Source organism: Passer montanus, unplaced genomic scaffold (assembly GCF_014805655.1).
Source record: "Passer montanus isolate IOZ18808 unplaced genomic scaffold, ASM1480565v1 scaffold18, whole genome shotgun sequence".
Taxonomy (NCBI): domain Eukaryota; kingdom Metazoa; phylum Chordata; class Aves; order Passeriformes; family Passeridae; genus Passer; species Passer montanus.
Window position 1 is genome coordinate 2,075,259 of NW_024365381.1, and position 27,987 is coordinate 2,103,245.

The 27,987-nt window shown below is 36.5% G+C and overlaps 1 protein-coding gene across 2 annotated transcripts in view; it reads left to right on the top strand.

Moving 5' to 3' along the window:
• Nucleotides 1–22,505, top strand: part of PRKD1 (protein kinase D1) — a 114,865-nt gene extending 92,360 nt beyond the window's left edge. For both annotated transcript variants that reach the window (XM_039705290.1, XM_039705291.1), the window contains 11 exons: nt 186–309; nt 1,075–1,152; nt 1,710–1,989; nt 4,293–4,345; nt 5,416–5,488; nt 6,401–6,507; nt 6,923–7,084; nt 8,445–8,543; nt 9,576–9,843; nt 19,275–19,360; nt 21,525–22,505. In XM_039705290.1, coding sequence (XP_039561224.1) covers nt 186–309; nt 1,075–1,152; nt 1,710–1,989; nt 4,293–4,345; nt 5,416–5,488; nt 6,401–6,507; nt 6,923–7,084; nt 8,445–8,543; nt 9,576–9,843; nt 19,275–19,360; nt 21,525–21,743 — 1,549 coding nt within the window. In that variant the 3' untranslated portion in view covers nt 21,744–22,505. The remainder of the gene's footprint in view (nt 1–185; nt 310–1,074; nt 1,153–1,709; nt 1,990–4,292; nt 4,346–5,415; nt 5,489–6,400; nt 6,508–6,922; nt 7,085–8,444; nt 8,544–9,575; nt 9,844–19,274; nt 19,361–21,524) is intronic.
• The last annotated feature ends 5,482 nt before the right edge of the window (nt 22,506–27,987 follow it).

A 27,987-nucleotide genomic window follows, 5' to 3' on the forward strand; every position in this document is an offset into this window, starting at 1 on the left:
AACCTTTTTTCTTTGTAATCTCAAGATACTTGGAATGACAAAACATAATAGTGTACAAACCACATCTACTAACAAAGATAAAAATAAATGTGGATATTTTCTATGTATTCTGATTTTAAAGATTTTTTTTTCTTTTTGTTCAAAGTTATCTTCTTTTTAAAAACCTTTAATGATTTATTCTTAAGCCCTTCAACCAGCAACAATATCCCATTAATGAGAGTGGTACAGTCTGTGAAGCACACAAAAAGGAGAAGTAGCACAGTAATGAAGGAGGGTTGGATGGTTCACTATACAAGCAAGGACACACTGGTAAGAATTGTTACAGAAGACATGTCTTCCAGTAAATCTTATGTTATAGTATAGAATAAAATTCTAACAATACTCTGATAATTTACATTCACTCATGTAAGGCATTTTTTGCAATTTTTATGATTCCTAAATACTTATCATAACTAGGACTGGCACGGCTTGCAAGACCAGGAGACTGTTACAACATGCAAAACCCATCTGAATATATCTGTTGCATTATCATAAGCAGCCAAATGTAAAATCATTCTTAAGGAAGTGAAACATAATGTTAAGGGGTTCTGTAGAGTAGCTGTACCTTCCAGCTGCACTTTCCCTGATACCTTACTGCCAGTTGAATTGAGACTTTTGTAAAGTAGATTTAGTGTAGAAAAAGGCTATTTTCATTTCAACCTGCTGAAAAAATGAATAAAGCCTTCAGTATGTGATCTTCAAAAGTGAACTGGGGTGTTATAAGGGATAAAAAAAGAAATTTCAATTGCTTTAGGGTCACGAATGTCAGCAAATTGTGCTGAATGTAATGCAGACATCAAAATGATATTTTAAATTTTTAAAACTTGTACAATTTTAACAGAACTATTCATGAAATAGCAGAGCGTAATAAGAGGTCTATAAATTCTAAATTCAATTACAATTTTTCATTAAAATCTTGTAATAGTAATTGGGTCTTTATCGTTCACGGTACATCTCTTCAAATTAAGAAAACATTTTGGCAGTGGTGCTTTTGCAAAATGAACATTTCATTAATTTACTTGTTTTTCACTGCAGAGAAAGCGACACTACTGGAGGCTGGACAGCAAATGCATTACACTTTTTCAAAATGATACCGGAAGCAAATATTACAAAGTAAGGAATATTTGTCAACCTCTTGAATACCAGCAGAATATAAGGACTAAATTTCTAAATTGATGCTTACTAAAAGTGCAATAATAGTGTACCTTCTATTTAGGTTTGGGGTTTTTTTTATTTTTTCATTTTTTAAGCTGCATATGTATGTTCTGCTTTTCAAAAACAATCTCTGATCAGAAAGGTGTCCGCTCATGAGGACCTATAAGATGTGTGTTGTGGAAATGAGAAGTTTTTGTATGAGAAGTCAACAAGGTTTTATTTTCTAATGGAGTTTTCTTGATATATGGATGGCTCTGCTTTTTCTCTGCAGGTACCTCACTACTCTCTTTGATAAGTTCAGTTAAATAATTAAAGTTCTATTTAGTCCTGGAGAGAAACATTTAGTATTTTACCATCAACAGTCATCTGTGTCACAGAGTTTCAGGTTACAAGAGGCTTTTTGTTTGTACAAGAAGCAACAACTGATATCATAAACTAATCAAATAAAGCTCATGCGGAAGTTCTTTGTGTTCGTAATCTTTGCACAGAAAGTAAAATACTTTTTTTCATTTTAGGAAATCCCATTGTCTGAAATTTTGTCTCTGGAACCTGCAAAAACTTTCACTTTGCTGCCTCAAGGAGCCAATCCTCATTGTTTTGAAATAAGCACAGCAAATATAGTCTATTATGTTGGAGAAAACATAGACAACCTCTCAAGCGTTCCACTGAATAACAGCGTTATCAGCAGTGGCGTTGGCATTGATGTGGCACGAATGTGGGAGATGGCAATACAGCATGCCCTGATGCCAGTCATCCCTAAAGGGGCATCCACTGGCTCAGGAGCCAGCCTGCACAGTAAGTCTGTTTGTTTCCTCCATTTCTGATAAGGAGAATCACCTCTCAAATGGCATTGCTCAGTCTTCTGCACACATTGAAGGGATGTATTGCACAGCTGGTAAAGGCTATTCTGTCATGACTTGTCACTTGTCTTCCATATTATTTTAACCACCACCAGTTTCTCATCCATGTGTTTTCAGTTTACAGTAGGACATCTGTAATGATATACAAGATGCAGATATTTTAGTAAGCAGATAGTTATGAAATTAGTAAGGCTTCTAATTAAAATTTATGTTGTTGGTGTGAGGAATAGCCTCGCTGTGCAGAGGGATGAAATTTTCTGAGCTCCACTTCAGAACTAATAGATTTTTTTCCTATCCTGACTGTAATTTATGTTTCTAGCTGTCAGCAGAAGCAGCTCTTCACTCTTTGGGTCATTGCAGCACAGAAGATGTGCTCCTTTTCATCATTTTTGGCTGTACAGCTGCCTCAAACATTGTCCCATGCTGAGACAAAAAAAGCTCCAGTGTGAACAACAGCTATTCTAGGCACAAGGCATGTGTGTTATCCAGGACCAAAAGGACTGAATATATCTTAGCTTCCAATTTACATACCTTTGTGTAATTCTTAGCAAAGGTGACAGTTTATGTAAACCAAATATGAGACCAGTTTAAAATCTGTCTTGGGTACTGATAATAAAGTAGCACATAGCAAGCAATTCCTCACTACTAGCCATGTGCTGCTGTGGCTGCTCTGTACTTCTGTTCAGCCTAGTGAGTGTAAAGAGAATTTGGATATGTCTACATAATTTGGATTAGACCTTTTGTTGCAATATACACCCACTTTAGCACTTGACATCTGGATGCTATTAATGCAGCACAAAATGCTAATGAGACCACAAGCCCTTCGGAAACCAAGTAATACAACAGGCTGTGGCATTGCATCTCCAGGCACAAAAGCTCACATATCAGATTAGATCAGCAATATCCTTTGCTTTCTCAAGTGGGATCTTGTATAAAATGGTGTCAAATTCTGGATGTCATTTCCATCAGACTAGTTGCCCAGTGCCCCTGGTTTGAGTCCAGTATAGCTAAACAAATCACATAAAATACTGGACTGGGCATGACAGCTGTCTTATGTCCCTCTTGGGAAGTTTGAAAAATTTATTTACAAGTTAGTAGCTATCTTTGGGTTATATGTGCAAAAATTAAGGTTGTTTGAGACCTTTAGAGCAATTTCTTGTGGACAATGAGAATGACAGCAACTTTCTTTCTTTTGCTCAAAGTCTAAGACTTACCTCGTTCCATGTGTTTTTTCATGTAAACACATGTATTTGAAAACAAACTGGCAATGATTAAAAACCCCTCCATAACTGAAACATTCTATGCCAGAAGCAGTCTTCCTAAGGGAAGGGAATAGGCTATGTTACTCATGTTACTTACAGCAAATAGGATTAGTGCTGATGGGTAGTAGCAAGTGTCTTCAGTGTGTAGTATAGGCCTTATAGTAGGGGATACTGTTTCAAAATTTTTACTTAAACAAATGGAAAGTCAGCATGAATGGGATTCTACACAGAAGTAGGAGACAGAAGTGACTGTGCTCCAAAGAAGCATGCTTTCCTTCCCAAAGTGTTGTCTTTGTGTAATGCAGCTAGCAGTAGGCATATTCTGAAATTTGCCTCAGTAAATTTGCAGTTCAAATGCTTATGACATGCTTATACCATCCTAAGCTCCACATTGATAGAAGTTGGATCTGCTGTTTTCTTGTATTACAACGCAGGTGGAAGGTTTTCTTTCCATTATGTCTGTTTTGTTTTTTAAGTTTTAATAATGTCTGTTAAGCCAGTTGAAATGTGTATTACTTGTAACAGTATGCTGCCTAATTTGAATGTGTGTTTGCCTTCATCTGAATAGCATCAAATATGTTGTAGGCGACTAAATAAATCAAAATTATTATTAAATCCCTAAATTAAATCACTAAATAAAACCAGTTTAGTTGCAGTTGTTACTTCGGTGAGATACAAAGCCTCAAAATAGAATGGGGAAAAGCAATAAGAAGCTTATTATGAGACTTCACTATTAAAAAAATATTAATGAATTGTATAATTATGGTTTTTCCCTACACTGCAAAGCTGTTGTTAAATTCATGTGTTTGTGGGCTCGTATAATTTTATATTAGCTGGTAGACAAACGAGCTGACCTAATTGGTCCAGTTTCTAGAGCTGTCAGTAGATACTGATGTAATATGAATGTCATTTCCTATTACTACATGTTTGAACTAAAAGCACAGCAATCTAAAGTATATTTTGATTTCTTCCCCAGGGGATATATCCATCAGTATTTCTGTGTCAAACTGCCAAGTCCAAGAAAACGTGGTGAGTGTTCTCTTGATGCTGGTGCTAGACATGCTATGATTAAGCTGGCAAAGTCATTGATCTGCTTTTCAAGAGGAGTGTTAGGGGAGCTCCCATCAGCCATCTCTCACTTACTTTGAAGAAATTAACAAACAATTAGCTTTTTTACCTTTTGACAAAAAACATCTTTGTGGCATCTTTTCTCTAGATGCAAGAATTATGTATGGGTAATTTCACAGGCTTTAACTGTGGGTCTGTGTAGAATGTTAATTACCAAATGGAAAGGCCAGGTGTAGAAATTACTAGTTCATGGAATTTGTCAACTGAACTTTTAAAACGGACCACAAACCTTGATAAATATACCATTTCCTGTCATAACTGAGAGATCAGATATTCTTTGTTGTACGAAGATGAAACTCTAGCCAAAGGAAGAGTTGCATATATCAAAACACATACATAGAGAATTCTGGGTTTCTTTTACTCTAGGACAGTTAGACAGAGGTCATGTGGTCAAGTTAAGCAGTCACACTGCTTGCTTTCTCTCTCATGGCAGATGGAAAAAATAGATACTCCCTGCAGCCAGAAAAAGCTTTGGGACAGCTCTGGTAGTTGTCAGAAACAGATTGCAAAAAGATTTCCTCCTAGGGATGTGTCCATTTGTTTCCTAACAAAAAGTAAGACAGCCTTTATTATGAATTAGACACGCTTTTACTCTGTTGTATATGCTGCTGGTTAAATATCAGGAAAATAAAACTGAGCTGCAAGATTTGATGTTTGAGTCTCCCAAATGAATCTGCTAACAGCTTGTGCTTTAGCTTGTGTTACAGCACTAAGAGATAGTGAGACATGAGACTGCCTCTCTGGCACAAATGGAATATTTTACCCCTCTCAGTGAAACTGTTGAAGATTCATCAGCTTTTACAGCAATTAGAGTTACTATGGCTTGTAAGAAAACACACCAGAAATTTTTGGCTGATAACGTATTTTAAGATATACTCTACTAAAAGCTACTTCCCACTAGAAAAAGCAAATGAAATACAAATTTTCTTTCCATATTCTTAGGGCTTAATATCTGTTGTTTGTATAAACAGGATATTAGCACTGTATACCAGATATTCCCAGATGAAGTATTGGGATCAGGACAGTTTGGAATTGTTTATGGAGGTAAGGCTTTGGTCTGTTGTACAATTGTGCTTAAGATAAAAATTTTCTTGAATGGCGAAAATACGTGGATTCTGAAATGTTTTGTTGCAGAAATTACTTGTTTGTTGTTTCATTTAAGACGTATATGTTCAACAAAATATATGTTTATATTTTGTGTTGATGAAGTCATTTTGTAGATTGAAGTTTTCTGCCCAGTGGTGGGTCAGTGTCTATCAATAGCTTCATATTCTCTGTGAGTTCTAATAAAGCTCTTCTTTTTGAGAACTGTAATACATGAAAAAAATATTATTCTCCTTGTGTTTCTTTACATATTTCAGTGAGGCATTTTTTAATTGTTTCTTCTGTAGCTTGTTAGAATTGTATATCTTTTTATTTTCCTATTAATTTTTCCTCTCTCCGTTTTCTGCAGTATTTTAGGGGGCTGTATTTAGGTACAGTTGTTGTTTGACACAGTGAAGTGAGAACTAACAACAAATTTCTCACAGAGGTATCTCTGACTCTCTGATAAACCTGGGACATGCACTAACATGCCTAAAGGCTATCACATATTTCATTATTTGCTAGTGTGGAGCTTCCAGTGAAGGACTAAGCCTACAACCAGCCAGTTGCACAGAATGTAGCTGCAGCTAACACATATATGAGAAAATTAACTTTGCATCTATACTGTTGAAATGCAGAGCTAACTTTCTCATATGTTTGTTTCCTACATGTTTAAATGGCTTTGTCAGGTGATAGCAAGTTGTATTGTCAAAGGGTAGAAAGAAGAGAAACAACAGAAAACTTTTAATGTCTTATCAGCAAACCAGCTCTGAGGATTACTTGGTTATGGCCATTTGTACAACCCATGAGAAGGGAACACTTTTCATAATTAATCATGTTCATTGATAGAGAGCTTTTGTTTTACTAATGCAGGAAAGCATCGCAAAACTGGAAGAGATGTTGCCATTAAAATAATTGATAAACTAAGATTTCCAACTAAACAGGAAAGTCAACTTCGTAATGAAGTTGCCATTTTACAGGTACTTTTCTGTTCTTTTTTACTGTATTAGCTCAATTATTTATTTCTGTAAATACCAGATAATAATATAATAATTTTAATTTATAATCACTAGTGTCTTTGCAAAGATATTATTTTTGCTGCATATTTTCCATAAAAAGCCAAACCAAATGTCTCAGCAATGTCACACAAGGAGTAACAATTTCTGCAGTTTTAAGCACCAGACCCAATAAGGAAAATGTATGTTAAACAAATATGAAATTCATACATTCTCCTGTACTTCCCCTAGAAATTTTGTCCCTGTTGCCTACAGGGACAGTTTAAATATGAAATACTGAAGCATTGTCTGGTTTAGGTGGGGGTGTGAAGTCTGAATATGCAATGATAAAAGCTATTTATCATATTGAGAAATCTAGTGCTATATTTATCTTTAACAGAATCTTCATCATCCTGGGGTTGTAAATCTGGAGTGTATGTTTGAGACGCCAGAGAGAGTCTTTGTTGTTATGGAAAAACTCCATGGAGACATGCTGGAGATGATTTTGTCAAGTGAAAAGGGCAGATTGCCAGAGAGAATAACTAAGTTTTTAATTACTCAGGTAAGAAATTAATTATAGACCTGGAAGGAGATTTGAGGTCAGTTATTATCACTATTATCATTATGTTTCTTATGTTTTCCTTTTGACATAATTTACCTGATTGGTTTACAAAAATCTGAGTAAAACAGGAGTGGTAAACCAGCTTTCTTTGCATTACTTTACCTTACCATCTATATTAGAGATAGTAAACAATTCAGAGGACTTAAAACTGGACACATGTAGAGCTGTTGGCTGCTGGATGGAGGGGACATCAACTAGAGTTTCTCATATGATGGAAGGATTAAGCACAAGAAAGCAAAGCAGTAAAAGCAAACCGTTGGAAAACCACAAAAATAAATTTGAGCCTCTTGAACTGCCTGATATCAAACCACTGCAGTTCATACTATGCACTGTTAAACCTATTTTCTGTGCTGAGATTGGATCTCAGTGCTACCTGTGTCTGAGTCTGGATTCCATTATTACTTCTATTAACAATTTGGTATGGGATTCATTTGAGCTTCCTGTTGTTATATTCCTGTATTGTTATCATACTGCTTCTTTGGTTGACCAAAATACTAGTTTAAATTTAGATACACACATTGGTAGTGAGCCACCTCACTGTCAGAAAAGCCCATGTTTCAGCAGTCTGGAAAAAGGAAAGTAGCAGGAGCAACAGTATTATGGTGTTTATTATTATAAATTCCTTTTTTGTTGTAGAACTTATCAGGTTTCCTGGTTTCCAGGCTTTAATGGGCAAAACTGTCACCAGCTTTAGAATTTGATTTCTTCTGTTCACAGGTTCATTCAGCCTCCTCACCGCTCACTGCTCCACTGCAGTGGCACATTCTGTCAGCCCCTGACCAAACACAAGGAGTTGACTTAAAGCCACACAAAAAAGATGGATATCTGTCACACTGTCACTATATTTATCTGTATGTAACAGAACAGAAATACATCCAACACTCTCCATTCTTTCTGTCATCAAGAAAACACTTCAATTGGATCATATAATATTTCTGTGAAATGTTTTTAGTTGAATCTAGATATGAAAGGTCATTCTGCAAATGTTACTACATTCAAAGATTTCATGCACAAAAAAAGTAAACAAATACCTAGAACCCAGGTTTTTTTTAAAAGATGTTTATAGTGTAAACTCTTGGAGAGGGAAAATATTTGATGCAGTGAAACGTCAAGAAAACTTGAGGCACAGCATTTTGGTTTTTGTTGGTTTTTTGGTTTTTTTTCCCCAGTGTTGACATTCTTGTAAAAGGTACATTCTTGTTGAATTGTTTTTCTTCACACCAGTCTTTGCTTCTCTGGTCACTGATACTGTTCAAACAATATAAAACAAACAACCATAATTTGATTTGTTTATTCACAGATCCTTGTTGCTTTAAGACATCTTCATTTCAAAAATATTGTTCATTGTGACCTCAAACCAGAAAATGTGTTATTGGCATCAGCTGATCCTTTCCCACAGGCAAGTAGAAAATGCCCTTTCTTAAGATAAATTGTGGTAATTAATAAGTGTTTATGTAACCTGTCTGCACAGAATTTTTAGGTAAGAAAAAGTTGATCACTTATTCAAACTACTTCATGAAGAAGTTACATTTGAAAATCCTTGATTCTTGTCATTTGTTGAACTAGATATAACTGAAATATTGAACTGGATTTTCAAGTGTGATATAGCTGCTTGTGTGATCATTTCTAATTTGCTCACCATTAAGCACAAGTTACTTGGCTGGTTAATTTGCTCCAGAAAGAAAGTTATTTTTCTGAAAGTTTGGATAGGGCTCATGAAGAACAAGAGGTTCTTCTTTAATTCCATACATTTAAATGCCATGGAGATCACAGGATATTTAAATATACATTGACTGCTTATATTTCTCTTTAAAAGGTGTTTTTATCAGCTTCTGTTACCTTCAGTCTGCAGAGTTCATCTATAAATTCCCTCAGTCACCCATATTCAAAATGAGTACTATTGACAATTTTTAGATAATATCAGTATCAGTAATTGGAAGGGAGGGATCTGTACTGAGTTGTTGTAAGTGAGAATTTTCAAGCTGCTTAATCTGTTACTTTGTAGAACTCAGACAAGGAAGTTTGCTGAGACAGAGTATAACTAGATTCACAGTAAAATAAAAGTGGAAGTTTAAGAAGTAAATTTTGTCAAGTTGCTTGTTTTAGGAAATAGCCATAGGTAAAATGTGTTCCTATGCTATGAATGAAAAGTATTACTATTTATTACTGCTTTCATCACAAACCTGAGCTGTTGAGTCTATCCACCACCGTGTTTTATTCATGGAATGAAGGAACAAAAGAGATACTATGGACTGGTATTCCATACTGTTTCAGTGGAAGAATATTCCTCTCAAAGAGGAGTTTAAAAAAAAGTACCCTTGAAGGAACAGTAGAGATGCACCTTGCTATTAGTTGATGATAAAAGTTCCCCAACTATGTATTTGATAATAAAAATGATGTATGTCTTACTATAGCATTTTTCATTAAACAGGTAAAACTCTGTGATTTTGGCTTTGCCCGAATCATTGGAGAGAAATCATTTAGGCGTTCAGTTGTAGGAACACCAGCCTACCTTGCTCCAGAGGTTCTGAGAAACAAAGGCTATAACAGATCTCTGGACATGTGGTCAGTGGGTGTCATCATTTATGTAAGCCTCAGTGGAACCTTTCCATTCAATGAAGATGAAGACATACATGACCAAATCCAGAATGCTGCTTTCATGTATCCACCTAATCCATGGAAGGAAATTTCTCTTGAAGGTAATACCTGTTTCTGGCTGTTCTTATTTAAGTGCTCAAAAGAGTGGATGTATTTTGCTTTTAGATTTTTTCCTGTACGTAACAGAATTAAAAAAATAATTCAGTAATGTAATGTGTCTGTTTTGTGCTATCAGCTGCTTTAGACATTTCCTACAGAGCACGTATAGACTGCATATGGCATACTCTCCTGGGATGGGATCACTCCAGGAGGTGTTGAAGGAGGCACATAACCACCTACAGATGAGATTGCTATAGAATCTGTGGGGAGCTTAAGCTGCTGTAATTGGTCTTGTGTATATTCATTTATGTACCTCATCATTTAGCTCTATTGCATCTGCAGTCTGTTTCTTGTTCTACTTGTTCCAGTAATTGAGTTTGGTTTCAACTGGATGCTGTCCTCTGATATCTTTGTGTGGAGAAGATAAAAGTGAACAATTCTGTAGATGAGATTTCAGGAACAGTGTGAGAAATGTCATACAAGAGACTTTGTGCAGGGGGAAAACGCTTGGAGATAATGTGAGACCTTTGAAACTTGAGTTCTGGTCAATGGTATCAAAGACCTCTGATAAAAAAACAAAAGAACAGTGTGACTAGTTCACTAGGAACATCTTTAATGAAGGTAAATTAGTTCCATTAAAAATGTGTCTAAACACAACTAAGCAGGGCATTAAAAAAAAAAAAAAAACACTTCTGGTTTCACTGAAATTTTCACGTACATGACATTTTCAGGCAATTTGATTTTATTTGGGATTTTTTTTTTTTTTTAGTTTGGAATTCTGCAGGATTATAAGTCTTAAAGCAGAGAAACACTATAAGCATCAGACTTATGTCCTTTTCTAAAATTGTAAAATGTGCCAAACTGAATTACAATATTAGCATTTATAATTTCTGGTATTTACAGTACTGTTTTTCTGGTTTTCAGGTGATATTTTTAACATACGTCTTGAGCATAGTTTAGAGCAGTGTGCCTAATGCTTACTATAATATATATTACAGCCATGTGAGATTCTCTTCAGAAATGCTCTGAGAGCATTGTTTGTTATTTTATCTCAGTGGCAGATGAAGTTTGAAATCTGTTGGAGAAAAAAAAGCTATAAATCTGCACAATTACACACTGAAGTTCTCCTGAACCTCCACACACTTTGATATGTAAGCTGACAGAATCTGTTGGCAGCAATGCTTTATCTGTCGCTAGAGATAAGCAAACAGCAATCAACACAGGGGAAGCTGCAAGAAATTGTCTCCCACAAGTTTCTACTGTGGTAGACAGAAGATCAATTTTTGCACTCAGAGGTGAAGATTCAGTAGAGCACCTACAGAAAACTCACCTACTTGGGTGTTATCTCTCCATTTGTAGAATCACAGCCTTCATTAAGATTTGATGGATACCAGGCTGCAAGCATGCAGAAGAGAGGGAAACACACTTTAACAAATTACTAAATTACAATCTGCTTATACATTGTGATTTTATTACATGTTTTGGATTGCTAGGTGATGAACCACTCTATTGTGCTAAATGAAAACTTTGAAAATGTCTGAAGAGATTCCATTATGTCTAACAGAGGGAGATGAAGTCTAGATCTCTATCCAAATATTACTTGATAAAGCTGATTTTTAGTGCTCAAATTCTATATTACACAGGGGAAATAAAGGAATGTGGTTTCTCATGTCCAGCTCCACTCTCCTGCACAGCTTGTGAGGGGAGCTGCCCCTATGGACCTGCTGGCTCCATCCAGTTTCTGTTACCTCTGATAGTGCGACAGTGCAGCATGGTTAAAATGCAAACCTGTCCTGGTGTCCTAACCCATCTGATCTGGATTACAGTTCTGAACAGTGCCATGTTAATTAATACGACAAATGATTGAATCATTTAGGGGACAAACACAGATTATTTTAAAGGTTTTATGAAGGAACTTGAACTGTAGCTATTCCAGTGCTCTCTTCAGACCACTGCTCATGTAAAAAGTTTAGGAACAGCTAAACTTAGTTGTTGCCATCTTCTGTTTTTGTTGTACTCAGAGAGGGAAAAGCATATATTTCTTTGAATTCAATAGGTAGTGCAGCAGTTGGAGTGAATTATGCTGTGTTTAGCACCACTTTGGTTTTAGTGCACACTACGTTCTTTTCCTGATACTTTGTAAACAACAGCATATTAATTTGTGAGCTAGAAGGCAGAGGGTAGCAAAACTTTAAAAGAAAAAAACTGAAACTTACCATATGTAAACAATGTGTCTGTAAAAGTAACAACAATGGTAAAGTAACCTTAATATTCCCAATATATGTCACTTAGTCAATTACTGGTCTTTAAGTAAAATTGGCTTTTCAAATTTGCAATTGCACTGATGAGGTGATAGTTTTATAACAAACACATGACCCATAACAATTTAAACTGCATACTTAAAGTCTAACAGATTCAGAAGAAGACACATGGAGATAAGTTGTATTTTGGAGGAAAAGTGTGTCATATTGGGTGATATTCTGATCTATGCTAATTTTCTTGACAGTAACTTTTTATATAGCATTTTATAGCAATTCTTAAAATCTGCAATCACAAGCCAAGACAAAAGACAGAACTTATTTGAAGATAATATTTTCTGAGTGCTTAATGTTTTTAACTCACCATCAACAGTTGTCTTCTCTGCCAGTCATTTCTATGGTCTAGTAATTCACTGAGTCCTCTCTTTCCGTAATATGTCTGTCTGATGTCATAACACCTGGTCTAATTTAATCAACTCTCTCTGATGAGAAATTTAGCTTTTTTGTGTAATGCTTTGTCCTTCCTTTTACCCATGAAAATGTAACTTAAGAAAATCAAGACCTTTCAATTTTGTAGGTCTCAGATTTCTCCATAGAGAGTTCTGATTTTTACTTAAGTGCCTGCATTTTTCCCAGTAACTTCACTCTCTCAAAAGAACACATCCCAGAATCTCATTGTGTTTTTTGATGTCTAAGTAGGATTGTAACACATTACTGGGGATAGGTAGTTTTTGTGGTAGATGTTCATTGCCCAGTCTATTTCTGCTCTCTCTTCAATGTTTGTCAAGCCAGGCTACATTTCTAAATTCATTAAATTGCTGTATGACAATTTGAACTTAATTCAGTCTTCATTGTGGCATTTAGCTAAATACTGATGTAGAGGACTCTACTTGTAGAATTCCTACCTATTTTATCGCTTTAAATTTCACATGTCTCAAACATGGAACCTATTTTCAACACCTTTACTGTTTGTTTCCAGTTTTGACCTTCCAGTCTACCTCTACCAAATTTGCATCATCTCAGGAGTTTTATTTTTACTTAGCTACATGATACAAGAAATAAATACTGCTAAATGTAAAGATAGAATTTCATGATGGATTTTTTTCTCTCTACCTGTTAGTATATTTTATGTACTATGTCTTCACTGTGGTAGCTATTCTTTTGAACTCTACAGTCCTAAAATGTGCAATGTCAAGACTGGAATTACTCATAGTGTGTTTCATTCTGCTGTTATATTTTCATAAAACATTTTATTTATAATTCATTCTTCATCAGCTACCACCACCACAGCTGTTGCTACTAACCTGATGGGCTGTGTGATGTACAACACACATCGCTGATTAGGTGCTTCACATTACTTAATATTATTAAAATAACGTGGGAAGAAACAATGCCATTCCTATCATGCATTAAATTTGATCCTCATGTCCCTGTTCCAGTGCTTTGTAGTCATATATAAATACCACAGCTGCCTTTGAGTCAGTATTTATTTATACGTCTTCCAACATAATGTGAATAGAAACTCTGAGTGCTTCACACATTAATGAGAAAGTCACATGAATGAGTGAGCATTGAGTATGAGGAGGTCAGTGCATGTTATAGCTCAAAGATGCTCTCTGCCTCTGTAAATCTTTAGATAGCTTTTAAAAAGGAGGTCTTGGCTCTACTTACACATTTGCTTGGATAAATTAGTATTAGGAAACATCATTTGTAGGGTACAGCTTAGAATTGCCAAGGATTTCTTTTGAGAGTACAGCTGAATCTATGTGCCTGAAAATCTCAGCCAGCAGAAGATCATTTTAAATTAAAATAACTGCATGTACACTGGAGCACTTGTCAACAAAGCTGTATTGACTAGCAGCAGGAAAGGGATTTGTGTGTATGAAAAAATTACAATAATGATGACCTCTAATCAATTAACCTATTCTTAGAAAAATCCAGGGTCTAGGAAGTCTTGAACCTCCTGTATTAGTGGAAGCAGCTTAAATTTGTAAAAATAATGGCAGTAAGGGTAGGTAGTATTCTAGGTGTACTTCAAAAAGTCTTAATCAGTTATAGATTTATCATTAATTTAGGGCTGCTTTTTTATATCGTTAAGGTAATTTCTTGTTTTTAACTTATGTAAAAAGTTTAAATCTGTAGGGAAGGACTAAATGAATGGTATGTTTGTAATAGGGTTTTTCAGATATTTTTTAAACTTTTGCATTTATGTGCAGGGCACATCCTAACTGAGTTAAAGCAGTCATTCCTGTGAAAAGTAATTATTGTGTTAATTTGATACTTAGAGTGAAAATTGTGTCTTTGTCCACACTAAATTAATAATTTGCCATATTAATAAACTTGCATAAGCAGTAGAGAGTCATGAACCTCCTGACTGTGGAGGTTCTTTCCAGTGAATTGAAACTAAAGAGCCCTCTTTCATAAAATCAAAGGGATACAGAGCTTTCTAAGTTTTGCATTTGAATTTTTCTGTTGGGGATTCTGCTGAATGATCACCTATCTAAAAGGCCAGTACCCATTCTGCTGGAGTAGTTGGTTAGTTTGTTCCCTTTGACAAAGTCTCCAGCTTCTGGAACTTTGTAAGTCCTCAACTGACTGTTTACACTACCATGGAAGGTAAGCAGGAGCCCATGAAAAGGTAAACAGGAGCCCATAAAAGTGTTAGAAAAAGCACTTCCATAATCCTCTCAGAACTTTCAATCAGATTGCCTTAATGGTGATAACCTGGTGCATTCCCATAGATTGTGTGCAGAGCATAGGTGGTCTTTCTTAATGCTCTGATTTTATTTAATTATAGATTTTACAGAGGAATACTATAAAATTTTATAAAGCTCCTAAAATGTCTGATGGGGATTACCTTAGAAATCTGATTTTTTTTAAAAAATCAGTAAAAATTCATGAAAATACTTAAGGATACGATGTAGTTACTACCCTCTCCTCAAAACCGCTTTATCTTCCTAGACAGGATCTTTAATTTTGTAACAGATGATGCCCAGATTTGGCCCCCTGAAGTTGTATGTCTAAAATAAATGTTAATGCCTTCCAAATTTTTATCTTCAGTGTTTTTAAGCAGTACAACTCAAAACTTAATCATCAAAAAATTATGTGATTTGTTGGGTTTTTTTAAATTCAGAAAGTGAGTCAACATGAATCTTACTGTTCATTCATTTTACATGCATTGAAGCCCAACTAAGCTTTGTAAGATAGTGGCTGTCAGGATGCTGTCAGAACAGGACGGGGGTTTTGTGAGTTTAAAGACAGAGAAAACCAGTGAACTTTCCACAAGTCTTTTAAGCATTTGAATTCCAGCATTCACAATGTCATTAAACTTCCAAGATTCTTCTTTGGTTTACACTGCACTGTTCTTTTGTTGCCCTGCCTGTATCTATCACTTGCATCTTGACTTCTGTTACTCAGACAGAACTCTTACAGGTTTAACAAGTGGGATTTTTTGAATTGCATCATTTCCTGATAAAAAGTAGCAAATACTCTTTGGTGTTGAAGCTCATGTTTTCTTCCTTCATCTAAGTTTGAAAACTTTGAATAATAAAGCAAATAAAATTGTATCAGATAGTTTGAGTATCTACTTCATGTGTACTTCTAGTAGTCATGTTGCATTTCTGCTTATTTATTTATTTGTGCTTATTTCTGAAGAGGCAAGGGATAGACAAAACTTTCCTGGCAAAAAGAACTCTAAATGAAAAACTAATCAAAACAGCAAAACTGGTTACAGAGACAGCAATATTCCAGTGGTGAAACAAGCAGACTATCTGTGTAAGCTGTTCTCAACTGCTTGGTACTTACAATTGTAACCATCCAGGGAAACTGCCTTTTCACCCTCATCATAGTTTTCTTCCCTGTCTTTTTTTGTGCATCTTCTCTAGTGACTTTTTTTCTAGACTAGTGCCTTTCTGGTCTGTTCAACAAGCCATTGGTAATTTCCCCCAAGAATAAAAGAAATAAATTATTACATGTAATACATCCTTGTCCTGAAGTGAAAAAAGGGGCAAAGGGGCCCCTCGTCCTGTTGTAACTTAAGGGAGGTTGAATAGCTAAGTATGATTTCATCACTTGTGAGGCTCACAGTCATATCTTCTTCCAGTGGGTTGCACAGAAAGAATGTAATAGAGACATTATCAGCCCTCAGTGGCAGGAAGAACATTCAGTAGGTACTTGACAGTTACTGAGGCACGAGCTGGGATATGTGCACCTACATTGCAGTAGTTACCAGCACAATCAACCCTTTCATCAAGTTCTTGACCTCTTTTCCAAACTGAGATTCATAGCAAATGATTGAAAAATGAACTCTGAAGATCATACACACCCAAATACCACTGAAAATAATAAAGAAATGGTAGCCCTACTAAATTCACGTTCAGCACTGGCTTATAGATCAAAAGACAGACTGAAATCTTACTGTAATACTACTGAATTTCAGGATAAGTTATACAGTGTTGCAGAAGATGCTGATGTTTGTTGATACCCAGATATATACTGCAGTGGGTAAGGGACTATGTTTTCCTCTTTGAAACATCAAGTAAAAACAATGGTCACTACTTTTTGATAGGTGGTATCAAAACCATTGTGTATGACTGATTTCCCAATCTGTTCCCTATAGCTTGGAACCTGAGAATGTCTCCTATGAATAAAGGGGAAGAAGATTATTAACCCCACTATTTTGGAAAACAAATGAGTTTTAAGAATGATGCCATCTGCCAATAATGGTCCTATTGGATGTCCACTGACTTTCTTATCCTATGTACAGTTCACCAGCATTTTGAGAGGGAACAAAATAAACACCAGTTAGAGAATTTAGCATTAACTGTACTTGATACTAAAAGACTCAGTAGATAACAATCTGTTTGTCCACAATAGAAAAGTAAAATTAGGACCATCTGTTCCAGGAAAAGAATGGCTTAGAGCCTCTGGCAATGCTTTCTTTGTCAAAAGTCCTGAGTTTTATTTTCTATCATTTCCATGATTGCTTTGATTTCCAAGACAGTATTCATCACCAGGAAGTCAGGGCTGCTTTAGTGATAGTCTCCTATTGCCAAGAATAGGCTAGTCTGTCAAATTAACTGCATAAATTCAGATAGACTGCCGTGTGCATTCCCATTTTCCTGGCTATTGTTTTCATTGTTCTTTGCCCCATGCCAGAAGCACACATAAAACCCTAGATGGCAAATCAAGCCTGCAGAGAGGAAGTTTCTGTTAAAAAAGAAAAGCTTTTCCATATTGTTGTACAAAATACAACCTCAGAGATAATTGGTTTAAAGAATTCTGTCCTATCTCATAGTCTTAAAACAGACAAGATGATTATTCAGCTCCTTTAGTACCCAGCTGGCAACAATATTCATGTGACGTGTTTCAGACCTGGTGCCCCTCAGTGATGCCATGAGTGTGTTACTTTCAAGACCATCTTTCCCTGTCACCATGATATAAACAGAGAAATAAAGATGTAAACCAGCATACTTTGGACATGCCAAGGGATAATGTGATGAAATGGAAAAATTGCAAGAATATTATCATTCCCTGCGGCTAGTCAGTTATTCTGACTGGAATAACAGTAACTTTCCACCGGAACTCATTTAGCACCACCTAATGGGATTTAACCTTTCATTATAGCCTCATTTTTTTTCTTTCTTTTTTTCTCTCTCTTTTTTTTTTAATGTTTTTCTGTAATTGCATATCAGTTTCATTCTAGAGATTTTTCCAAATGGGTCACTCATTGCAGTTCCATGCACTGGTCTCATCCATGCTCGTGGATCTCATCCCTTCAGGCACCCCAGCACACATTCCTATAGGGTGAAAGAGTTGGCTTTGTTCAGCCTGGCGAAGAGAAGTTTCCAGGGGAGACAGCACCTTGAATTCCTAAAGCAGGCTACAAGAGAGCTGAAGAGAGACCTTTTACAAGGGCATGTAGTCATATGACATAGGGTAATTGCTTTTAACTGAAGGAGGGCAGGTTTAGGTTGGTTATTAGGAACAGGTTGGATATTAGGAAAAAAATTCTTGACTGTGAGGGTGATGATACAGTGGGACAAGTTGCTCAGAGAGGTTGTGCATGGTTGTGCATCTGTGGAAGTGTTCAAGATCAACTGAGCAATCCAAGCTAGTAGAAGGTCTCCCTACCCATGGTAGTAGACTTGGATCTTTAAGGACCTTTCCAACCTAAACCTTTCTGTGATTCTGTGAACCTCAGTGAATCAATGACTCCAGAACCATAGAAGTCATTAAATTTGTAAAAGATGCTCTCTCACTTTTCTGAAACTGCTGACTGTTGACTAGCAAGTAGAAGCAATGCTCAGTTCAAAAGAATAGTATTGCAGGACTTGATGATTTATGAAATCTGATTTCTCCACTCAGGGACTGGGAAGGTGCTGCTGTCAGTTATAAGTGACACTGAAAGTCTCAGAAAAATACATACATATATATTGTTTACTGTGGTACCTCAAGAACACTGTTCTTGGGAGGAAAATGTTAAAGCTGGAAAATTTTGCAATGTGGGAATATTTTTACTCAGTGACCTTACACCTTGCTTCTAAAAATGTTGGTATAGAAAAACTCCATTTATTATGCCTAGTGTTGCTCATCCTCTGCTTCTTTTGAGAAGTAGAATTTGCATGTAGAGATAACACACTCTCACAGACAGGCTAGAGCCTCGTGCTGGGAGAGAGATCACAGAAGCACAGCCTCGAGAAGGACTGTGGGTGCACACAGCCCTTTGATCTGTTGGGGCAGGCAGTGCCCCCTTCTGCCAGGATGAGCTGAGCCTAGCACAGCTGGTGTCCCCGTGCCTGTGCAATGGAATAAACCTTCTCCCTGCATTTCAGCTGTGGCTTGGTGGTTGCCTTGGTTGCCTCCATGTGTCAAATCACACAACTATAGACCTCACTTACATGAGGTTTTTTTCTCTTGAAGTTTTTTTTTCTCTTGAGCAGGATCCTGAATTATTTTCAAGCAACTGTTCAGTAAAACAGTTGTGATCCCAGCAGGAAGGATTGCATGGGTGCCTTCAGGTATATTGGCATTGACTGCATTTTGTAAAAAGCTGGAGTAAGAAGGAATAACTGCCCTCTTTTTACAACTGCCATGTCTTTGTAGCTCTCTGTTTGCATGTTCTAGTTGAAACAAATACATTTGGAGTAACATTTTCCAATGTTATTTCTTTTCAGCTATTGATCTCATAAATAATTTATTGCAAGTGAAAATGAGAAAGCGCTACAGTGTGGATAAGACATTAAGCCACCCATGGTTACAGGTATTTCTCCAAATTTCTTGTTTTTATTTTTGCGTTTGGACTCTAAACATATTAAAAAATCTCCATCTTTAAGCACAGTAGAATCTAAGAAAATCTACTAACCTGAATATGATTTTAGGTCCTTAGAACCTCATGCTTGTTCACCAATTTACCTATACTTTCTCATTCATTTCTGAAGTATTAGAGTCCAATACTCAACAGTCTCATGCTGTCAAAATATATTTAAAAATATTTTATTTTTGTCTACTTAGAAAATTATGTATATAAAAAAACTCCTTGTAGTCATTTGACTTACATTATCTCATTGCCTGCAGTTTACTCTAATTCACTTCTTATTAAAATTATTCAATGGGCTTTCGCTTCACAATCATCACAAAAACTGAAAATTGTGCGCTTGCCAGGAAAATACATTAACCACATTCAACTGAATTCTTCAAATAAAAACTAAGATGTAAGGAATTTTTAAGGTGCTAGCAGTCTCTGTCTTGTGCTCACCATATGATATGATAACTTTTTTTATCCTGGCAGTAGCCAAATCACTGCAAGTTTAAGGCCTAAGACAAAGCAGTGAGGAGCCAGGGCCTGTTCCAGCATCCCTGTCCAAGGAGCAGGGAGGTGTGGGAGCAACCCAGGCCAGGGCATTATGTCCCTCCCTGGAGATGAGGACAGGCTGAGGCCAGACACATGCATCAGCCTGTCAGATCTCCCAATGGAGCTTTGTTTGCATCTAGGAAAATAATCATGGTGCAGGCATGGCATGGACCAGATGCATAATCCCCAATCCCAAAGGAATCTTTACCAAACCAGAAAACTCGAGTCCTGCTTTGGTATCTTATAGCTGATACTGTGTCTCAAAGTAAATGGTGACCTTCTGGTATAGAAGGAAAAGGGCTGTAACTGCCTATGCTGCACCCCACCTTCCTCAGGGACATTTATCAGGAGCTTGCTTTCTTCCTCTCGGATTTCCTGTCCCTCACTAGTTTTTTCCTCCAAGACTGCTCTTCTGCCTGGCAACCATTGCAGAATGCATTTGCTTGAGTCTTTGGGGACCAGGCTGAGGTCAAGGATGCTGGCTGTCTCACATGACCGGACAGGTCCTTCTCTACTAGATCCAGTTGTATTGTTTGTGTAGTAGCGAGTGGAGGTGAAATAAGATGAGGCAGTTCAGCAGCAGCTCTAGCACCAGGGATGGGATGAGTCCTCTGTCTTCAAGAGTCCTGCCTTGCAGGCTAAGGAAAGATGACAATGGTTATTTTTCCTTACAGGACAGTGAGACTTAGTGGTGTTCTCTGAGAGGATGACTCTAAGAAATGGGCCAAAGTATATGAGATACTAAAGATGAAAGCTTTATGCATTTACTTTGTTTGGGCTTTCTGGTGCTTTGGCCATGTGATTAGGATAGTGTCTTAGGCTGAGACAAGGAGAAGGAGAAAAAAGAAAACTGGATACAGGATCATGAGGAGAGATTAGTCTGCATGGGGCTAGGATTGGTTCTATTACTGCAGCTTCATGCATGCTTTGGGTTGGAATAAGAAAAGAAATTATTAAACTTGCATACTTTGGACAGATGAGAGGCTGCAGTGCATGATGGTCTAAACAGCATGAGACTCAAACTAACTTCCAGCCTTACATTTAACTGTCAACATGGAGTTCCAAACTACCTTAATCTTTAGGTGTATATGTTTGAGCAAATCAGTAATTGCCCAAGTTCAGAAAAGGAGACTTTTCTAGCCCAAGCTGAATTTATGTTCTGCATTATTATAGTGAGATACAGACTTAACTGTCTTGACTGATACAGGTCACTAGAATGTATTTGTATGATTTAAAAATGTTTCTTCTTTCTTATTCATCTTGTGACTAGAAGGAGGAATTGCTCTACCACCATGCCTCAGTTAGATATTATGGCAATCTATAAATATCCGTACATTTTTCAAAACAACCTGTAACAGCTCAATACTGTACTTGTGACAATTCAATAAAATTAATTTATCAGAAAATCCTCTAGAGATAAAATTTATATCTTTAGGCAGATTTCACATTTATATAAGATTTTTTTCCATTCTAGAGCAATAAGGATGACCCTTAGATAGCTGAGTTAATAGCACTTTGAGGGAATAGAATTTATTTTAGAAAATCTAAAAGTAATACTGTTTTTCTTCTTCAGGACTACCAAACCTGGTTAGATTTAAGAGAACTGGAATGTAAAATGGGGGAACGTTACATCACCCATGAAAGTGATGACTCCCGGTGGGAACAGTATTCAGAAGAACATGGATTGCAGTATCCAGCACACCTTATCAGTCCAAGTGCTAACCATAACGAAAACACCAAGCTAGAAGAAACAGAAATGAAAGCCCTCAGTGAGCGTGTCAGCATCCTTTAAGTTACATCCCCTATAATCTGTCAAAACACTGTGGAATTAATAAATACATACGGTCAGGTTTAACGTTTGCCTTGCAGAACTGCCATTATTTTCTGTCAGATGGGAACAAAGCTGTTATGCTGTTACACTGTTGATATATCTGAGTTGCCAAGACAAATCAACAGAAACATTTTTGTGTGACCAACTGTGTTGTATTTACAAAAGTTCCCAGAAACACTAAACTTGTTATTGTGAATGATTCATGTTGTATTTAATGTATTAAAACCTGTCTCCACGGTGCCTTTGCAAACTAGTGTTTTTCTTACTTGAGCCTCATTTTGGTAAGAGAGAACTTTCCCGGGAAGATCTCGGGGGTATTTTGTGCATCGTTAGTATTGTAATTGTAAGCAAACTCTTGAAGAGTAGATTATAACTGCTGTTCTGTGAACAACTTCTACCATTTGGATAAAAGCTTTATTTAGTGTTCTAAAAATAGAAAAGGCAAAAAATAATGAATTGCATAGAATTGTACAGTTTCAAATCACATAACCTGTGTGTGTATTTGTATGTTTGTGTATATAAATACACATGCACACGCACACAGTATAACTTGCTCTTAAGCCTAAATGCCTTAGTAAAATATAAACCGCAGCATGTCAGTTGTGTTTCCCATTTTCTTAAAATATTCTTCTTTATTATGAATATTCTCTAATATGTACATTCAGAAGCTAAATAACATGTTGACTTTGTGTATGTTTTCAATAAAATTCTTGTTAAAATAGGTTCATTGATGAAATTTTCTGTTTAAAATAATCCTAGCGTGGCATCAGAAGTATGTAGAATAAATTATTACATCATTACAAAGACAGCATGGAGGTAGGTGGGAAAATGCTGCTGGAGAACCTCAGTTCCTATCACACATATTTTATAAGAACCTAATGGGACTGATTTTGTTCAGTTTTGAAACATACTGAGGGAGTGGGGAAGATGAAGATGTATTAAATGAATTTTAGTTTTTTTGAGAAATGCACTGCTTTTGCTTTTCCACTGAGTTCCACTGAACTGACAAGGTACTGCAGATCTTTCTTGCTCTTCTTCCCCTGTAAACTTCAAAGATACTAATTGTGATTTCTAACAATTACTTAGACTACTAATCCTAATCCATTTAGTTATAACAGTGAGAGATGTTCAGGCTGCACTATAATAACATGTGACAGAGGAACTCACTGAAAAGCTGAAATTTATTCTATGCCATCGTCTGTCGTGGGAAAAAAACAGTTAATGTATAGGTATTGAAAATGGGGTTAAAAAATGTAAAGATGCATTGGACTAGAGGCAGAAATATGCAAAGATAAAAGCTAATAGCCATATATGGTAAAGCTCCACTGCTCAAATATTGGCTTTATGTTAGAGTTGTGAGCTCTTCATTAGATAAATTCTTTCATTGAAGAGGAGCTTTGTCCTGAGAAATTTTTTGCCAGATACATATCACAAACCAAAAGAAATTTTCCTCTGTATTTTACACCTCTGCTGGATAGTTAGTATGTACTACAGAGGATATGAAGAAAAGGCACCTCTATTCAAACAGAAAAAATGACATTCTAGAAAATTTAAAAGTATTGTGAAAAATTATTTATAAATCTCTTCTCCTTCCTCCCCACCTTTTTTCCCTACTCTCACTTCCAAAAAAACTAAAATCCTTTTCTGCTTAAGGTCTCTCATAATCATGTCCCTTTGACATGTTCTGAAGCAGCTCTTGCTGGACAAGGTCAAATATGTCTACTATTCTGCCATGCTGTATTTTCTGCCATATCTATATTTTCTGTCAGGATGTTCCTACAAGACTAAATATTGGGTAATCATTGGCCATTGTTTATTTTTCTTTCAGCCTTAAGCTTAATCATCAGTTGACTGTAAAGTAAACATGAAAATAGACTTGGGCTGAGTATCAAATTTTCTGTCAGTAAAAGTGTATGTGCTTGAGTATATTTAAAAGTCCACTTACAGGTGCACTGGTGAATTCATGGATATAAAAAGATTATATCTATTCCATTGAATATCTATTCCATTCTATTCTATTCTATGAGTACTCCAGGGGTCAAGTCAAAGAAACTAACTTGTCTAAGAGGAAATTAGGAGAATTACCAGATTTATATAAACTTTTTTCAGATGCTGATATCATGACTGCTCATAAGGAGCCCAAATATCACAGAAGTGCCTTAATTTTGTTGTGTCATTCCCTTGGTATTAACCAGTAACAGATTTAGAGCTCTGCTTTCATATTGATCAATTTAGGTGAGTTGGGATTTTAGTAGTGACTTGGTTTCATTTACAATTAACGTACTAACTCTTGAGCAAAGGTAGTATTCAACAAAAAATTCTCAGAAATATCAAATAGCATATTGGCACTCTGTTTTTAATCATGGACAGTAGTGTAGAAATGAAGTGAGAAAGCAAACCACTGTAGCTTTCAACAGCATGTCCAAGAAGATGGCTGACAAAAATAAAAATTGCAATTTTCAGTGAAGAAAGAAGAACATTGAGTACTTCTAAACCCCAATCTCTGCTGATTTCTTCCATAACAATGCTTGGTATGCGCACGAGTTTGCTAAGCACAGACCTATGTTAATAAACTTTTTCAGTCTCATGGAGCACTTTCAATAAACTCTTTGCCAGTGGATCAGAGACAAAAGTATAAATAAATTTCTATCCTGAGAAACTTTCTGACTAGCTACTAAACATGATTTCCAAGGAAATCTTATTACTAGGGGCACATTTCACTTTTTCCTCTCCATGCATGTTTGGTTTTTGTGAGGTTTTTTGAGTCCTGAAGCCTGCTTCATCACTAACAAACTTGTGCAAATATTCATTGCTTTTCAAAAAATAATCTGCCTTTAGCCAATATAATACATTAAATTTTTCCCTGCTGTTGTTCAAAAATATTACGCTGTGAAATTTGAGCTGTTTGCATTTGAGCCAATGATGAATTCACTGGTTCCTAACTCATAGCCTAAATGGAACAGACAAATCAGCATCAAAGTGTACTGAAGCACATCTGGGGTTGTGTTGTCCTGTATAATTTTCCTTTGTTGTTGTGGGTGGGTTTTTTTTTTTGTTGTTTTTTTTTTTTTTACTCAGAAAAAAGTATGGTAGCATGGTGAGCTACTCTGTGGCAATATTTCCACGGCCTTTACCATTTTCCATTAGGCCAACAGCTCCTGCACATGCATCATGGAAGCAAAACCAACAGTGCTTATGCTGCATAGACGTGTTGACCTGTTGATGGTATTTCCTTTTCTGCTACACCATATCCTGTGCATATCAAGCACATCTGTATAGGTAATCATGGATCTGAAGACACATTTATTGTGTTAAAACTTAGCTGTGGAGTGCAGAGAAGTATCTAATGCATACTTGGAAGTCAGAATTTCTGATTTATGTGAAGTAGCCATTTTCACTTCTACAATCTTTGGTAATTCAGAAACAGTTTATCCAGTGTTTGTCCCATTTAACTAAAACAAAGTGAGCAAAATCATGCCCTTGTTCAATTTGTACAGCTCGAATGTCATGCAGCTGCTCAGCCAAGTGTCACCATCCATCCATCCATCCATCCATCCATCCATCCATCCATCCATCCATCCACATCTTCACATCATAGAATGAAAATTAATTCCCATCAGTATGCCTTTCTCTCCCATTGTCTCAGATATGTATCAGATCTCCTCATTCTCGTCTTAGCAGGATCTCTTCAAAACCAGTTGGATATTCCACTTTCCATGTTTTTCATCCCTACTCTTACCCTTCTACAGCTCACTCCTGAAAAGCCTTCCTACAGTCTCATCTCTCCAGGAGTTGGAAAACAGCAAAACCTGTTTTCATGTCAAGGCAGTAGCTATCTGATTTTTGTCTTAATAACAGGGGTTGGGTTTCTTTTGTTTGTTTGAAAGATTATTTGTTTCACATTATTAGGTAAACCAACGCCTTTTTTGCACACCTGAATTTTTCCTGGGCAATGAAGTCATGGACATGACAGGGAAAATGCTAACAAGCTGATACTGATATTCAGCATCTTTTCAAATAAGGGAGAACGGAAAAGGAAAAAAAGCCCAATAAACAAATTTTAAGAATTAATCACTAGGCAGGTTAACCCCGATATACTTCTTCAGTCAGTAAGACTGGGCAAAACATTAGAGTTGGATAATTATGAATTATGGTGCAGTATTATTCAGCTAGATGTACCAAAATACTGGCATCCTGGAAAAACTCTACTTCATGCATATACTCCAGAGACTAGTACCTGTAGTTGTTTAGCACCCCAAACTTAACTAAACTTACCATTTTCATTGAGAAACTAGTTAGGGCTTTTTTCCCTTAGAAAAATAGATCAAGATATATTCAACAAAGGAAGTCATGCACATACTGCGCTGGCCATCTTCTGCCTCATCAGACCTGTGGCATCTAAACTGAAATCTCACATTCCCGGGGTTTTCCATGCATGTGCCAGGTGGAAAATAACTCAACCAAATCAAATGTAAACCAGAAGAACTCTCTTGGTAGATCAAGCACTTTCCAGTGGTGACAAATTTAACATGTAAGTGGATGCAATTTCACTTTGCTTTTTGCTTACCTTGTTTCTAGCAACTGGAGTGAGTCAATGCTGAAATTGGAGTCTACTGGGTGAGCTAATATTTGTCTGTGCTTCTTGATGCATCACTGCTTTATTTCAGTGAAGAACAGGGAGCACACATAAGAACCATAAACTATTTTGCTGTCTTACTAAGCACATCTACAAACTTGAACATCACCTGATTGCAAATAAAATTTAATAAAATCTACTTTAATTTCAGATTGACAACTTGCTCTTTTGAAAGTTTCCGTTAAATGAAATGTTTTGCATGGGCATCCATGGTCCTAAACTAAGGGAATCTATCTCTTCTCTGAGTCTGGAGAACCTGAGGCCTCACTCTGCAGAAGTCTGCCGGACAGGGTGCCAGCCAGGGGAGCTAAAGGAAAACAGGCATGATGAAAATGTGCCTTTAAGGCAAATGCCGAAATCTGTAAGCATGTGTGTGCTGCCAAAGTTTGACAAAAATTGGCAGATTCTGTTTAAGTATTTCTATCAAGACAAACTATTTTTCAATATAAATTTATGATATATTGGCCAACTATAACTTAAATAGTTTTCTGTACAACTTCCAAAATGAATAGTGACTTCTTGGTAATGACCTCTGACACTTTTAATGGGGACGGTTTTTTCAGAGAGTCCTAATAACTACCCTGTGAAAAGCAAGTAGATGTTATGGTTCCTCTGTTGACTTAGGCGTATAAAAACATGGGTTATTTGAGCAGTTAAGTCACTGAATTTAATACATGGAAACTTAACTGACATATTCTTAAAAAAATAAAAATTGACTTGTGGGACCTGGCTCACATTTACCAAGTAAACAGCTGCAATATTTTAAGATGTTACTGTCTCAGCCTCCAGCTGTTTGTTACTGGCCTTACAACAGAGCAAAAATAGAATATTTCAACTCTTCTGAGTGTCAGCCAGAAAAGGGAAAAGGGGCAGGAAGGAGGGTGAGGGCATTCTGCTGCTGTAGGTGAGTTTGCTAGAAGTCACAGGTCAGAGTGCTTAACTGTATTTCTCAAAAGGGAAATATGCTTGCAAGCAAGAATCCCTGAGGGTTTCTAGATGTGTCAGGCTTCCTGGTTTCTTCTGAAGTAGGATTTAAGGTCTTCAGAGACTAATGGCACTGCTGCAGTTTCTAAGCTTGCCACTTTTGCTCATGGCATTCTGCTCCATGCTCACCACAGATCACCACTATGTGTTATGAATAGGAATCTTAATAAAAACAATAACTAAGATTATTTTAAAAGCCTATGCTCATGCAAAATGTATGTCCCAAGGCTTTACTCTATCATCTGCCAAATGGAATTACAATCAAGAATAAGCATGGCACTAAGTGGTGAAAAGTTAGAGTAGGGATTTGGCTCACAGCTCCAGACTGGAAAACCTCTAATATGCAAAAATGAGACCTACTAGTAAAACATAGTGGCTGTAATTTTTCTTAGGGAAATAAGGAGATCTAAATAAGGAGCACTTTTAATGTTCCCGGGTAGAACTTGACTTCCCCTTTATCCTAATGGGACGTTTTGCACATCAAAGTTCCATCTGGAAAATGGGCCAGTTCAAGATTAACTGTTTTCAGACCACAATGACTATGAAAAGGCCATTATCAGAGTCAAATTCTGATAATGATGTTTT